At 40.2% G+C, this 17,169-nt stretch overlaps 1 protein-coding gene across 1 annotated transcript in view; it reads left to right on the forward strand.

Moving 5' to 3' along the window:
* LOC124717108 (G-protein coupled receptor moody-like) overlaps positions 1 to 4,451 on the forward strand; it is a 336,472-nt gene extending 332,021 nt beyond the window's left edge. The window contains exon 10 of the mRNA XM_047243820.1: positions 2,579 to 4,451. Within this exon, the coding sequence (XP_047099776.1) occupies positions 2,579 to 2,700 (122 nt within the window). The 3' untranslated portion in view covers positions 2,701 to 4,451. The remainder of the gene's footprint in view (positions 1 to 2,578) is intronic.
* The last annotated feature ends 12,718 nt before the right edge of the window (positions 4,452 to 17,169 follow it).

Here is a 17,169-nt window from a genome sequence, read left to right on the forward strand (position 1 = left end):
GTTTGAACAGGCTCTTCACAGTGCATCTCGGAATTAACCCAATAGCGTCCATATTATTTTTTCGTTAATTTCTTTAACATTTCTTACTTTTACCTTGCTTATGACATTAGAAAAGAAGCATTTAAAGTGGAAAAGTAATTTTTACCTTCCTGGTTTTCATGTAATCTACTGTACCATGTACTGGGTGTACAAGTGCAGATATTGTACTTTAATATTTAGCCACTTCAGTGTGTCAGCTGTTTTTTTTTTCTCTGCATCTAACTCTTCCTGCAAACACGGCACATAATTTAAAACCTGACATTTTCTGCACGGTCGTAGTTGCACGACTTAGTGGACTACGCCTGTTGGTATAGACTGACCGTTTTGCGTCCACACGTCCACACTTCAACACCTGACCGGCTTGCCCAGGGAATGGCTTGCTATTGCCACATGTACTTGGAGGTATGAATCAACCTAAAAACATACTACTCCAAATAGCTATGATTATTACTCTGCACATTAAGTTAGTACTAATGTAACATTGTTCAGTCACTGTCCTCTGTCATCAGTAAAAATATCTGTACCCATACTGCCAAGTCCCTGTGTGCTGCACTTTTAACAGGAAACCGTACATTTGTATGAATTACGTTCTGCTGCCAGTGATTGCTGATTTCTGCAAGGACATTATGTCAGTTTCTGCACAATATGGGAATGTTACACGTTATTGTTCTGAAGCAAAGAAACTGTACATGAGTACAAATGACAAATCGAAAAGTAAAATAACAAATTACTTGACGTGATAAACCGCAAAATATTCAACGTGTAGTCGTGCATTACATTTCTTCCATTAGGTAGGTGCTGATGTCTTACAGTTTAGTCCAACACATCATCATCTTTTGTGTTCGTGTACTTTCAGAATCAGGTGCTTCGTTGCATCAAACTCAACTTCATCTCCTACAGTACAGTATGGGATTCAACCAGCCCCATTTGGTGGCTTCATATAGTTCGTCAAGTATGACTGCATAATTTCTCTTCGAAATTTTACAAGAGACATAGTTTTCCATTTTTTTGCTAGAGTATCCAGGAATTGTGTGCTCTGACATCCAATAACTAACAGAAAACAGTTCAGTACCATTTCCTGTTACAGATATTTATCTTGTACTGATTCACATATTGACTCATTCGATCAATTCCACCGATGTGCTTGTTGTATTCTGTCAGAATGGAGGGTCAAGGAGCTACAAAGGAACAAGATACTTCCCAAATAATGCAGTTGTCACGCCGTTTTCACAGAAACACATAATTTTCCTTTTGTGTGGCAGAATGTACCTCTTTTTCATTTCCTTCTTTGGAAAGGGGGAATTTTGGGACATACTATTTTCTCTCGCAGTCCCAGTGCGTTCAAAATAATACCACATTAAAACAGCAACAGGCATAATAGGATGATGGGTAGAATCATCAAAATGCTCTCATTTGTATTTAGCGTTACCTTTATGTAACGCTGAAAATCTAATATGTGTCGTTACGATACAAATAATGTTGCATGCATTTAAATAAATAGCATGTGACCGTTGGTGTGCTGGGGAACTATTTGCTGTTCTTGAGCCTGAATGATAAAATAGTTTCATTGTTACATAGAGTATGAATCCATGATTTGATTCTTAAAACTACTAACATAGGAATGGAAGAACATATGTTCAACAATCCTTAAATAACGATACCAAAATTGTGGAAGACCATCACTGTCCAAGGCTAACTGTGTCATATTCATCATCATCATCATCATCATCATGTGTTGTGCCCTAGGGCAGGTCTTCACATGTAGCTTTCTATGCACTCCTGTCATTTGCTAGCATCTTCATTTTCTCATAACTGTTTCCTTTAATTACACTATACGCCCTCTGATATCTTCTGCATCTTCTTCTTCTACCATTCACCATTCGCTCCATACCATCCATCAGTAAGCAATCTCTTTTCATCCAATGTCCAAGCCAACTTTATTTCTTCTTCCTGATTATCTTTAAAATTTCTCAATCTCCCCCCCCCCCCCCACCACCCCCCACTCTTCTCACCTCCTCCTCATTTTTCACTTTCTCTACCCATTTTATCATTTCCACCCTCCTCCAAACCCGCACCTCAAATCCTTCTATTCTTCTTCCTTCCTCTTTCCCCAGTGTCCATGTCTTAGCTCTGTATAATACTGTACTCCATATAAAGCACTTTCCCAGCCTCCTCCCGTCCGTTCACCCACATAGAAGCCTCCTATTCTTATTAAATGCCTTCTTGGCAATTTCTGTACGTGTTCTCATCTCCTCATTACATCTGATACTTCCTTAATTATGCTTCCCAGATATCTGAAAGCATTAACTTGTTCTGTATTTTGTTGTTCTAGCTGTATAGTTGTTCGTACTTTTGTTGCATTTTTGTAGTTTTCTTATTAATTGTCATTCTGAATTCCTCACAGGACTTACTTCATTCTTTTAAGATCCCTGCCATGTCACACGTAGCATTAATGTAACGCTTGGCATTGATGGGTTGAGAGAGCCGGTTCTCTGACTCTCTGCACAGCTGTTCACCTCCATTACGTCTTTTGTTGCAGACAAGTCTAAGGACGCCATCAGCCGCACCATGGTGTCCCAGGTGAGCATAGCCATGGGGCCCATGGTTCCACACAGGAACGACAGGAACGACGAGTTGCCGGAAGTGTTCGAAGAGCCGTGACGTCACACGCCTGCCTGACGTCGGCAACAATCGCACCACGCTCGAGCGCCACGTGACCGGGGCAACAATGGGAAGCCGCCGAACCGGCATACACCATTCACTGCATCCCTTCTCAACACTTTGATGCGTGCGGGCGTCCGCTACAAAAACTGAAAGTGGATTTAACGTCGGTAAAGAGTCGGACTGCCAAAGAGTTTATCTGTTACCAAAGATATAAACGTTTAATACTGGAGCTTATTGTTGATTTCAGAATATTTTCAAAGTGACAAAGACAAACAAAGTGATTCTTCAGCTGGGTAGTAAACCACTACCTTCGGACAGTAACAGCAGACTCATTGTACGAAAATTTTCACAGGCTATCTTACCATTTTCCTACACCTCCACGTCCTCTGCTGTATTACAGATGTTTTTAATTACTTCCTTTCACTACGTCAGTGTACTAGATAATAGTTCACAACGAAGACTAACCACGCCATGAATTTCCGTAGTAGCAACTGTATTGCGTATTCTACAAACACTGTCATCCAAGAAATCTGTTCACTCTAATATTTGTAAATACTTCGAACGTGTACTTGCTGTGAAAATTGCTCATTGACTTTGTGCATCAAATATACGTGTACTGCGAATTCCAAATGGGAGAAAATCGTGTGTTTGATGGAGCGAAAATTAGTAGTATTTCAAGAGGTAGCAAAGATGTAAATGTTTACCTTTTTAGAACTAGAACTTACACGTGATTGGGTCACTTTATAATAGAAAATCGCATTGAGAGAGAGATAAAGAGAGCATTTCCATGCTAACAGCGGAAGGCTTCTTGTAGGTCAGTGCTGAAGTTTCCACACACTTGCAGTTTCATAAGAGGTACCGCGCTTTGATTTTCATTAGGTGTCCTGCCATTCCTTGAGCGTGCTGGAAATATGTTTACAACAGAGCAGAGAAAGAACTAGTAGTTAAATTCTAGTTCTCTGCTCATATGTCTTCCACGGCTCTACCACAGGAATACCAGATAAACTGTACATCACAAATACGAAAAGCTGCAGAGCATACGCCACCTCCTGCTAATTACCTATGATATTTCCTCATAGATTATACACACGAATTTAAGACTGTATAAAATGTGTACCTGGCCAAATATAGACGTTTGGCAATTTTGTATAAAAACAGCAACCATTGCTTCTTGGTGAATTACCAACCAAATATTTTCAGTAATCAGTGTTCCACAGATTTTTAAACATCTTAAGAAAGCAGCAATAAACTGCGGCAAGGATGTATTCTTTACTGTCGAGAATACTTTTGATCCGAATGTCACCCACAGTCGACGAAGGCTGTGAGAGATTGATGCACTGATAACTTCCGTCGACTGAACGTGATCTTTTGGTCGACGCAAGTCTCAACTATAAAGAAAATATTCTCAAAGCAGCTGTGCGTGTTTAATAATGACATATTTATTTCGAATACTAATGAGTTGTACATATAAACACTTCACTTGCTGATATGGTTTAGTTAAGGCTGTTACTTTTGGTTTTTCTAGTTTTTTCCAGGCAAAAACAAAGATTAGCTAAGTGGTCACTGACTAGGTATCAGAACATTCCTTCATGACAGTCTAGACACGAAGGCATCGGATTGATAACAGAATCATGATATTCGATTCCACATAGATAATTGTCTCAACTGGAGCATGTGACAGGTGATAAGATGTTGTATTGTATTGTATTGCATTGTATTATATGAAACTGGGGACCGAGAAACGATGGAGAGGCTTCGTCCCCGCCGTAGCCCTCAGTGGTTCACAACCCCACAACAGGCTACAGCAGTCCACTCACCCCACCGCCGCCCCACACCGCTCACACCACACGAGCGTAACCCCAATGTTTGCGTAGTAGAGTAATGATAGTGTATGCGTACGTGGAGAAAGTGTTTGCGCAGCAATCGCATGACATAGCGTAACTGAGGCGGAATAAGGGGAACCAGCCTGCATTCGCCGCGGCAGATGGAAAACCGCCTTAAAAACCATCCACAGACTGGCTGGTTCACCGGACCTCCACACAAATCCACCGGGCGGATTCGTGCCGGGGACCGGCACGCCATCCCGCCCGGAAAGCAGAGTGTTAGACCGCACGGCTAACCGGGTGGGCGATAAGATGTTAGTCGTAAGATATTAAACATACATTTTCACTGCTTTAATGCCTTAGAAAACATTTCACAATACAGCTGAGACTAGACCACTCCCATAAAAATTGCTTCTTCCCATATACAGTTTCTACCAGCCAGTGCTCTCTCAATATTTAATTATTGGCTATCTCTATTTGAACTTCTGAGCCGTTATCAGTGGCCCGTGAGTTTCTTGGCCGACGGCTGCATTATAGTTCTAATCTATGCCTAAACTGGATATCCAACTCAGCTGTTTAACCAGCCAAAGACCCTCACACCACGAAGTGTCACTAGAATGCAAAACAAAATACGTTCCCATTCTGTGCCAACATAGTCCTATGACACCGCGTGTTCCAGATTTCTGCAGAACAACACGATGGACTGTTTCAGGACTAGCGCAAAAGAACGATGATGACTCTGCTGTGCCAGTTCAAAAATTTGCCTGCAATTCAGACGTTGGCAGTACGATCAGAAAATTGATTCTGCTTTATTTGACTTGTTTCTTACCCATACATTTCACTGTCGTGCAAAAGAACGCCACGAGATGCAGCACACATCCCTAAATTATTTACTATATTAGCGAAACTTTTAAATACGTATAACTCGTAAAAACGTGTGTTACAAGCAACGCAGAACAAAGTTGACATCGTTTTTTCAGACATGCCACCACTAACAAGTGCTACGAACAAAGGATATACTTATAAAATATAAACTGATATTAAAAGGTGGAATGCCACTTACACCTCAGTCGAAAATTAAGTACATATTAACATACTTGGTAACTGACGTCACGCATTGACTACTAAAAACTATGTTGCCAGTCAGTGCCATAGGATAGATGTCCTCCAAAAGTTAATGTATTTCCTTAAACTGGTCATGAAATTCTGAATTTTCAGGAAAATTATCAGTACTTATAGACGTTACATGTATCTATTTTGACAACGCAGATACATGTGTAGGGTGACACATTTCGGGAACATTGTTACGAATGCTTATCAGTTTCCTGCAGGATATACATAGTCATGACACAAAGCGTACGAATTATAGTTGGCACATTAAATCTCCATGGATTTCTTTAAACGCACTGAAACTATAAATATTAATAACTCAATCCATTATCAAGAAATAACGATATCTTTAGCAAAACTTACCATCTGCAGGAACAAAACCACGAGATTGTAAAATTTGTAGCAAACGCTAAGAAAATAATTATTCTGGTTTTATACATCTCTTCAAAAGAAATATTGCAATATCCTGCAGATCTGACAATCCCTGCTTCGATATTTTTGTAGTCCACAACATAAGTTTTATAACCTGAAACGGATAAATAATCCTTAAACACGTATACACCGATGGAAATTTTTTCTCCGACAACAACATAGCGGAAGATGCAAAGCACAAAATGCAGGAAGACCGAGGAATTTCAGTGCTGAAAGACAGAATTCTGCATCCAGATAGTACAGAGAGCACTGAATATGAGTGAACGTATCCTCAAGACTTCTACTAGAGTCAACAGTAGGATCTTCGACGATATGTTTACTTCAAGAGTCCTTGGTGGGAGCTTTGAGAATGAGTTCAATCTTAACATACTCTGACGGACACATCTGCCAAGAAGCATTTTGGGTTAGTGATAACGTCTGAAAAGACGAAACGTAAAGAACTAATAAATACAAATTGTGTGAGCACTGACTAGTATAAAGTATAGAGACTAAGTTAATGAGCTCACCAATCCCCCCCCCCCTCCCCCCAACAACAACTGAAGTATTAATCTAATGCCTAGCTGTATTGCTTTCCACATTCTAGTTCTCATATCCACTTAAGGCTATAGGCATCATCAGATGGTTTATACACTCTACACAACGACTCTTCAAAGTACTGTACAAGTACAAAGTTTTACTACAATACAATGTATTCAAACCTTATAATAACAACTTTACCAAAAGTCTAAACTGAAAATGATACTATATGTTTGAATCGAAACTGAAACACGCAATCAAAAATGCAATAATTATATTTCTTAGTATACTATTATAATAAACGATATGGGCAGTACTACTGATTAACCATATAAATATTCTAAAATTATTACTTTTCTATGTTAATTACCTTAAATTACAATGCTGAGAGTTATTTTCCATCACAATTTTATCATATCTTAGAAAAGAATAATGTGTCCGTAGGAATGTCACACAAACCGCATTGGTAATTTTCTGGGACATGGCTGACTAGAACAAAATATACCGTAACAGTGCTAAATTCCCAGTCATATATACCTGAAGCGGCTTCCTACCAAAACTTGTTAGAATAACAAAGATCTTGCACTCAAAACAACAACTAAAGTGTTCAGAACATTACTTACAGAAACAGGAGATTCTTAGCAGCGACTGTCGCCACTTGAGTTTGAGCGCAGACAAAGGTAATGAAACATAGCCAAGTTACCATTAAAGGGAGAACTCGTTCCCAAAGTTGGCAGCACTAGAGAATATGAGCATCCCAGTCGCCAGATACGTGAGCCTGTTGAGTGGGCATGAGAGAGGGAGGGAGGGAGGGAGAAACAGCCGAGGACGTAAACGTCGCTCCAGAATGAGAAACATCTCGATAATCCGCCAGTAGAATGCCCCTGAGGAGTTCAGTGTTCCCCCTACAACCCATTCCAAGCCTACGCCACTAGGCGCTTCTGTCATTTCATCAGCATTTGCAGATTACGACTGTGTCATCATATATATTGGTCAGCCATCAATATAGGAGTAATAATTCTCCGTTAACGTCTTTCAGGGTAGAAAAGTAACGAAGAACAGACCAAAATTACTTCGTCCCATAATTGTACTCCATATCACAATAAGAGTACATGCTAAATCATTCTTTGTGAACAACAGTGTCAGCAATACTCATATCGTATTTGCTGGATTTTCGCTTGACAAAATTCTCTTGTGTGTGTCGTGGATGAAAATACCCACATCCACCAAGAAGTTAGTTGTGATTAATAACAGACACACAATATTCACAATATTAAGGACAGTAAAACTGCGAAAAAGAAGAGCTACAACAGGTTTCTCCCCATAAATGCTTAAAATTTAGGTTGTACTAATCCAAAACTGTTTTATGACCCCTATAAATTATTCAAAGCCTTTCCAGATCCCTATGCCACTATTTCTGATATAAATGTAAATTGCTCAAAATATCTAACAATTGTTTTAAAAATGGGAGCACCTCAAACATGCAAAATATCGACAAGAACTGTTGAGACTTTCTAGCCCAACGCTGTTACAGACAAACAGTGTCACAGAATGCTAAATATAGTGACAAACAGTTTTTAGCAAAAATTATCTTATTTGTTTTGTATATTTCAGTTTGTGCAACAGTTTAAAAATAAAATGTATATGCTTTTCATTTGCTATTGTAGGGAGTGAACACCATTTATTAAATGCCTATTTCTTGCAGTTTTATTCTGGGACAGACAGGGACATTTACCATTTCTCAATACAAGCGTTTTATTACATGATCTTATTGGTAACTCAGTACAAAGAAAAGGAAATATTTTTTTAAGTTTTATGAATCATCTAACTCCGTAAATAACACTCTTTACCTTTGTCTAGTCCACAACATTGTTACCAAATATTATGGCTGATGTGTTATATAACATTGTTTAAAGTTTATTTTCGGATGAAAACAGTTTTATTCAATAAATGTTAGTACCCAACACTTTACCTGCATCTGGCATATAGCAAACCTGTAAATCTGAATGCCTAATGCAGATAAAACTTTTCTGTACATAAATATATTTGTTTATGAAGGTATCACTCTACATACTAAATGATTTCCTTTATCTTGCAGTTACCAGTTACTGGCATTAATATGTGTAATGTGCCTCTGCACAGATAGTGATATTTCTGTCAATTTAATAACAAAAATATGATTGAAAATAAATGTCTTAATGATAAGTTAAATTCCCTAAAGCACATTGAGATTTCTTACACAAAGTTAGTTTACACCCACTACCAGCACCCTTATAATATTCAATATTAGAGCTCGTTCATTTTATTACTTTTTCTAACTTTTGTCCATGTCTGTAAACAGGACAATATATCATCATAAAAATTATTACCATACCTCTAGAGCATGAAAATAAAAAGTGTAACCGTAAGCTAGAGTTATCACTTTTTTATAAGTACTGTGTACAGTGTTTTGCCAAAGAGATTTTTCTACGTACAGTGTGTGTGGTGCAAAATATGATGTTAATACACCAATGTATAGTGAAATTTTGGAAGCAAATCGACTATAATACAGTGGAAGGGTATGCCATTACTTTAGTAACAGTGCCAAAGCAATAAGTGTTGATCACCTGATGTATATTTTATCATGACTTTACACTTACAGAACGTATAGAATATTTGTAGCTATGAGAGTGGATTCATTGAAAAAAAAACAGTTTTTTTTCTGTTTATGAGAATAAATGAGTAGTTTTGAGGAGAAATACGATGCAATATTTTGCACTGAAAAATAATTTTGTTTGTTAAGCTACAATACATGACAGGAGAATGTAGTGAGATCACTTTATCTTTATAAATATAAGTTTCGTAATTTCTGTTTAATTTTGAGTTTAGCAATATGTAAATATCTTTGTTTCTTACACAACAGTATTCAGAGGGCAGCAGTGGTTTAATTTCTTGATTATTCTATGTAATGTTTGTGCACAAAGAGTTAATTTTAGAAAATCTTTGTAAATAGTATGCATAATTTATGTATCAAATTTAGTTATTGTTATACAAAAGACACTTTCTTTGCTCCAAAATTTGTGGCAATTGTTGTCTCTTTATAAATGCATATAGTTTTCTATAGTAAAATAATTAAATACTGTACAGAAGCCATTGATGAGTTACGTTTTCTTAAGATACATACCACTCCTACCCATCATAGTTTACATTCAGTTTTCTACAATACAAAATTTACTTATAGACATGGAGAACAAATGATTGTTTCTGAATGATATTTGATGACAACAGTGGAAGTGGGCTTGTGTAATTTTAAGAAGTATTGTTTTTCCTTCTAATATGAAACGAGTACTGCACTGATCGTTTATACTTTGTATTAATAGTGTATTTGTTGCGGAAATTTTATATCGACGTTTAGGCACTGAACAAAGTCAAGAAAAATGAATTTATGTCTAATTATCTTAAACTGCACGTGATACGGATCTTATGGTCAGTTTCGATTGCGAGAGTCCCGTTTTGTGAGTCTTTGGAACTATTTGCGTTAAGGTTAGACAATCGTTTCACTTATTTCTTTACTCAGTTTCCCAATTCATATTACTTCCTGTTTGAATGAAAATGCTATGAACAATCCAATGAGTATTCCGTTATAGTCCTGGCAAACCTATGCCTCGAACAAATTGAAGTAAACGCACTAGAATAAACGAAGTTCAAGCCAAGGTGTGTCATCCATACGTGCACGAGTCGTTTGTAGTATGCCCACATGGTACGAAAAATATTGAAAAGTTCCTGGAACATTTAAATTCCACCTATCACATTACGAAAATCCCAACGTCAAATCTGAAGGATGACACTTCCTCGACGCTTTAGTTAGGAGAAGGCCAAAGGGATCCCTTGGATCACAGCGTTTATAGTAAACCAACGCACAATGACTCTTTTTACTCCTCGAGCCATCACCATCTGCTACAAAGAAATTCCTTGCTGAAAAGTCTAGTTGTCAGATCTCGAAAGCTGTCAGACAACAGGAGCCTCGCCGAAGAAGCAGAAATTTCACGAACAGTGTTTCGAATGAATGGGAACTGAGATCCAGAAATAGAGCGGGCGTTGCAGTCAGAATCAACGACGCTTGTCAACGAAGTTGAGATTGAGAGGGAGAGAAATAAAAAGAAATGCCAAGAATCGCTTATCAGCCTTGTTGTCACTGTTGTTGTGGGGCTAGTGGAGGACTGGTTTGATGCAGCCCTCCAAGCTAATCTATCCTGTGCACGTTTCTTCTGTCCGCACAACTGCTCTAACTTAACATGTATTTGAAAATCCTTATTGCGGTCAAGACGTGTCTCTGTCTCCATCTACAGTTTTTACTCACCACGCTTCCCTTCATTACATAAATGCAATAATACGATGATGTCCTAGGGTGGATACTATCATGCGATCGCTAATTGATAGTCAAGTTGTACCACATACACTCCTGGAAATTGAAATAAGAACACCGTGAATTCATTGTCCCAGGAAGGGGAAACTTTATTGACACATTCCTGGGGTCAGATACATCACATGATCACACTGACAGAACCACAGGCACATAGACACAGGCAACAGAGCATGCACAATGTCGGCACTAGTACAGTGTATATCCACCTTTCGCAGCAATGCAGGCTGCTATTCTCCCATGGAGACGATCGTAGAGATGCTGGATGTAGTCCTGTGGAACGGCTTGCCATGCCATTTCCACCTGGCGCCTCAGTTGGACCAGCGTTCGTGCTGGACGTGCAGACCGCGTGAGACGACGCTTCATCCAGTCCCAAACATGCTCAATGGGGGACAGATCCGGAGATCTTGCTGGCCAGGGTAGTTGACTTACACCTTCTAGAGCACGTTGGGTGGCACGGGATACATGCGGACGTGCATTGTCCTGTTGGAACAGCAAGTTCCCTTGCCGGTCTAGGAATGGTAGAACGATGGGTTCGATGACGGTTTGGATGTACCGTGCACTATTCAGTGTCCCCTCGACGATCACCAGTGGTGTACGGCCAGTGTAGGAGATCGCTCCCCACACCATGATGCCGGGTGTTGGCCCTGTGTGCCTCGGTCGTATGCAGTCCTGATTGTGGCGCTCACCTGCACGGCGCCAAACACGCATACGACCATCATTGGCACCAAGGCAGAAGCGACTCTCATCGCTGAAGACGACACGTCTCCATTCGTCCCTCCATTCACGCCTGTCGCGACACCACTGGAGGCGGGCTGCACGATGTTGGGGCGTGAGCGGAAGACGGCCTAACGGTGTGCGGGACCGTAGCCCAGCTTCATGGAGACGGTTGCGAATGGTCCTCGCCGATACCCCAGGAGCAACAAATTTGTTGGGAAGTGGCGGTGCGGTCCCCTACGGCACTGCGTAGGATCCTACGGTCTTGGCGTGCATCCGTGCGTCGCTGCGGTCCGGTCCCTGGTCGACGGGCACGTGCACCTTCCGCCGACCACTGGCGACAACATCGATGTACTGTGGAGACCTCACGCCCCACGTGTTGAGCAATTGGGCGGTACGTCCACCCGGCCTCCCGCATGCCCACTATACGCCCTCGCTCAAAGTCCGTCAACTGCACATACGGTTCACGTCCACGCTGTCGCGGCATGCTACCAGTGTTAAAGACTGCGATGGAGCTCCGTATGCCACGGCAAACTGGCTGACACTGACGGCGGCGGTGCACAAATGCTGCGCAGCTAGCGCCATTCGACGGCCAACACCGCGGTTCCTGGTGTGTCCGCTGTGCCGTGCGTGTGATCATTGCTTGTACAGCCCTCTCGCAGTGTCCGGGGCAAGTATGGTGGGTCTGACACACCGGTGTCAATGTGTTCTGTTTTCCATTTCCAGGAGTGTATTTCTTTTCTTCCCAATTCGATTAAAAAGCGACTCGTTATTCACTGTATCCAACTAATCATCAGTATTCGCCTGTAACACCACATTTCAAAAGCCTCTCTTCTCTTTTTGTCTGAACTCTTTATCATCCACATTTTGCTTTCAAACAGGTTTCCACTCCTGACAAATATCTTTCAGAAAAAACTTCCTAATACATTTATATTAGATGTTAACAAATTTCTCTTTTTCAGAAATGCTTTAGTTCCCATTACCAGTCAGCATTTCATATCCTCTCTACCTGCGCCATCATCAGTTATTTTGCTGCCCAACTAGCAAAACCCATCTACTACTCTTATCGTCTCATTTTTTTAATTCAGTTCCCTCAGCATCACCTGTTTTAAATCGGTTACATTCTATTACCCATGGATCACCTTCGTTGAGATTCATCTTATAAACACTTTTGAAGACACTCTCCATTCCGTTCAACTGCTTTTCTAAATGCTTCGCCGTCCCTGACAGAATACAATGTCGTCGGCAATCTCAGAGTTTATATTTTTTCCCTCTGAATTTTAATTTCTTTTCGAAATCTGCCCTTGATTTCCTTCACAACGTGTTCAATATACAGATTTAATAACATCTGGTACTGATTTCCTTCACAGCGTGTTGAATGTACAGATTTAACAACATCGGGTATAGGGTACAACCCTCAGTGCGTTCTCGACCACGGCTTCCCTTTCATGCTCTCAGACTTGTTTCTGGTTTCTGTACAAGTTGCAGGTAATTTTTCGATCCCTGTATTTTAACCCTGATAACTCCATAATCCTAAACAGGGTTTTCCAGTCAACACTGTCAAAAGCCTTCTCTAAAGCTGCAAACGTTATAAACGGAGGTTCAAAATGGTTCAAATGGCTCTGAGCACAGTCCCCTAGACCTTAGAACTACTTAAACCTAACTAACCTAAGGACATCACACACATCCATGCTCGAGGCAGGATTCGAACCTGCGACCGTAGCGGTCGAACGATTTCAGACTGTAGCGCCTAGAACCGCTCGGCCACTCCGGTCGGCAAACGGAGGTTTATTTCTGTCTTCTAGTACCGTCTGAGCTGCACATTATTGTTGCTCAGTCGGGAACTGAAATACATCATAGGAGGAGAAGGTGAAAGCTTACATGCAAACCTTACGTCATACTGAAGTCAAATGACTTGGCAGGCAACGTGTACTGATGAGTATACAGTAACGAACAAAACTTGTCAAAACTAATTTTTTTTCTCTCTGTCGCATCTACTTCTCCAACGTTCTTTCTGCTTTTAACGTAGATTGCCTTACGTAAGTTATCAAATGGCGGAGTCTTACCTGTGTATTCTAAAACTCATCGTTCAGTAAAAAATATACTGATGAGTTGAGTGTACCTTTTTGTGCGTCCTCTCAGCTGAACTTTCACCAGTGGAAGTCAAACCGCCGTCTACAACAAACAGTCGAGAAACTCTATACGGCAAACAAATGCAACCTTTTCACAACTGCAGCGATGTTAGCGCTTTGAGCAGTTAGCCTATAGTAACAGAAGAATGGCTCGATACACACTGAAAACTTACTGTTTTTAATAGTATTCCTATCTTATTTCCTACTCACTAACCGGGGTAGTGATTTTTCCAAGATGATGATGCAAATGTAATTAAACTAATATCTCGCCAATCTGCTATCGTCAACGTATTATAATACAATCTGAGTGCTGTGCATACGCCATTGACAGTAGCCGAGCGCATTATTATCACCGACGACGAGGACGAGAAATGAATTGTAACCTTGAGTGTTTTAAGTCGGAAATCATTACAAGGTTATACGTGAGCCCGGTACGTTCTTACTGACGCCTTGCGCCTATTGTAGTTCAATTTCTTTGAGAATTTCAGACTCATTTTAATGCACCCAAATCTAGGCATCATTTTTACGAGACATTCTTGGCCTCTAGGAGCTACTTCTTTTTGTAAAATTACTGTTGCACTTGAATCGCCTCCATAGATGACGAACGCTTTTTTTTTCTTTAGTACTGGTTCAGTGCATCTGCTGGGCAGTTCTCGTTGTTTAACCGACCATTTCTTACTCGTGGGATTGGAAGTGAAAGATAACTCCACCAAGAAAAAAATCTGTATGAGCTTATTGTATCACAAACATTATTACACTATCCGTATATCATTTAATCTCCTCGTTTATATGCGTATAAAGTAATGTAATACACAAAGTTCGCTTGCTTTCAGGAATTTCTTATGACACGCTAATTTCAACAACGGTAATTTCCATGAATGATTGCCTATTTAAGTCGCGGGGTCCAAACGATACATATCGTAAATCGATTATGCGACTCTGGTGGCGGGCATTATGAGTGTGTTTACGTTGGTCACTAATGTAACGACAAAAGAAAATCGTTACAAAAATACTTGTTACTGCAAAGGAGACAACTTACCTAACTCGTCGTCGGTGTTGTCGTCATGTGAAAGTCCGCTACGGTGGTCTGGATGGATAATTTGGATAAATCGAGCCATGTATTCTTCCTGAAACTCGTTCGTTTTCCGCACTGTCCGCAATGAAAGTGTAACGGTATTTTAGCGTAGAAACTGTTCTTACGAAGTTTTATACACTTCGCACCACCACAGTCCCTTCTTTCCTCATCTGGTAGTACTCCATATTTGCGACAAAAAGTCGAACAATTTTCTACGCGCCGAAGAAACGTCAAGTACATCAGACATCCAACTCACTAACGACATAAATCGTCTGGGTTTCCCTAGCAACTCACTAATAATTCGCGGAGATATGTAATTTAGAGCAGCTAAGGGAACGATGCAAAACAGATAAAAATGACGATCACAAATAATTGATGAGAACGCCCGCCAGCGGAGCCGCGTGATCGATTTACGATCGCACGCTCGATATGTATCGTTTGGACCCCTCGACTTCGATAGGCAATCATTCTCGGAAATTACCTCAACAATTACTTGGCAGTTCGCACACAGCGAGAGAAGCTGGTAGGTAACCACAAAAATATTAAAAAAAAAAAAGAATCCAAGTATTAGTTACATTCGTAAAGCGTTCAAACATTTATACAGTAGTGACATCACGAAAAGGTGGTTAAAATAATGCCCACGCCATTGACAGCAGATGTTGTGAAGACACTAGGAGAAAATGAAATATTAAACGTTATCTATCATGTCCGAAACGTGTAACTAATCATTCTAAAACGAGCAATGATTATTCATAAATTTATTGTCTTTACGTCTCAGCATCCTTTAGTAATCTAAATACTGACATTTGCCTATTATACTGTAATTACAATTGTCGCCACAGCTTATAGTGTCGCAATACACTCTGGAATACGGCTTCATTTGAGTGAGCTTCAGCAGTCCGTACGTACAGTGTAAGTATACATGGTAGCCGCTTGGCAGCACTGCTCTAGCGAAGCTGCAGAAAAGATAACAAAACGTTGCCTTGGACGCTGGTCAAAGTACATCTGCATCTGCATTATTAATTTATTTGAAGCAGTTGAAAATGAGACGGCAGCAAAGAAGACGTTGCTCAATTGGGCATCTAATCGATAGTAAGGTATAAAACTTTTATCCATTACGGATGAGGATCGTGCTGCGGCTGTGACGAATAATGAAATTACTGCAAGCAATCGCCGTTTGTTTTGTTCTACAATTTTATCATCCCATTACCAGATACGAACCGCCTAGCGATTCATCATCAGATAGTACATATTTATCGTTTATTTGCAGCTGTGTGGGGGTCGTGTAGCTGTGGCAAGATGTATAATCGAAACATGTAAGCACTGAGTATGGCGAGAACTACTGACTTTATGGCATCGACTTTGTTGCGTTACTTACAGTTGCTAGTATCTGTTGGTTGGTTGTTGGTGCACACAGTATTCTGGAAAACATAATGAATGTTTCCCAGTGACGTCAATTTTACTGGACTTCACACCCTTAGCCACAGGTAACACGCCCCACATGCTTAACAAAACATAAATAAACCAAGGAGTACAGCTAAAGTATTGTCAAAGAGTTTGTGCCAGGGCAGAGTCTCTCTTTGTTCTGTTCTTGTAATACACACTGGCGACAGCAAGTATATATCAGTTACAATATTGCAAAAATAACATGAACTTACATGGTAAAACAGACCTGTGCTATTTATAAAATCTATTAAACAATGAGTTTGGAAGATATTACATCTACAATTTTGGGACTGAAATTAAGTTTGGCATTTCATTTATCTTTTGTCTTACTAGTATTGATCAACATTTTTGAAATAAACAATAAACATCACAGCATTACTTATTATGTATTTCCTTTTTTAATAATGAAATGTTAAGCAGGGTATGTGGGAGGAGGAAATTTGTGTGTGTGTGTGTGTGTGTGTGTGTGTGTGTGTGTGTGTGTGTGCGCGCGCGTGCATGCGTGCGCGCACACACTAGAAGGGGCAGGGTGGGAGGGAGGGGGAGAGAGAGAGAGAGAGAGAGAGAGAGAGAGAGAGAGAGAGAGAGAGAGAGAGAGAGAGAGAGATAGTAGTTGTGCCAGTGTAGAAGAGACAGGAGAGAGTGAGAGGGGGAGGAGGGAAGTTTTTCAAGTTTAATTATCCTTTAAAGTTTTGCAAAAATGTACGGCTGATGAAAAAATAAAGATGAAAACGCTACATAACAAAAAGAAAATGAATGTAAAAAAGGTATATCGCAGGCGATGGAGATACGATATATTACATCCTGTTCTGC

This window comes from Schistocerca piceifrons, chromosome 9 (assembly GCF_021461385.2).
Source record: "Schistocerca piceifrons isolate TAMUIC-IGC-003096 chromosome 9, iqSchPice1.1, whole genome shotgun sequence".
NCBI lineage: Eukaryota > Metazoa > Arthropoda > Insecta > Orthoptera > Acrididae > Schistocerca > Schistocerca piceifrons.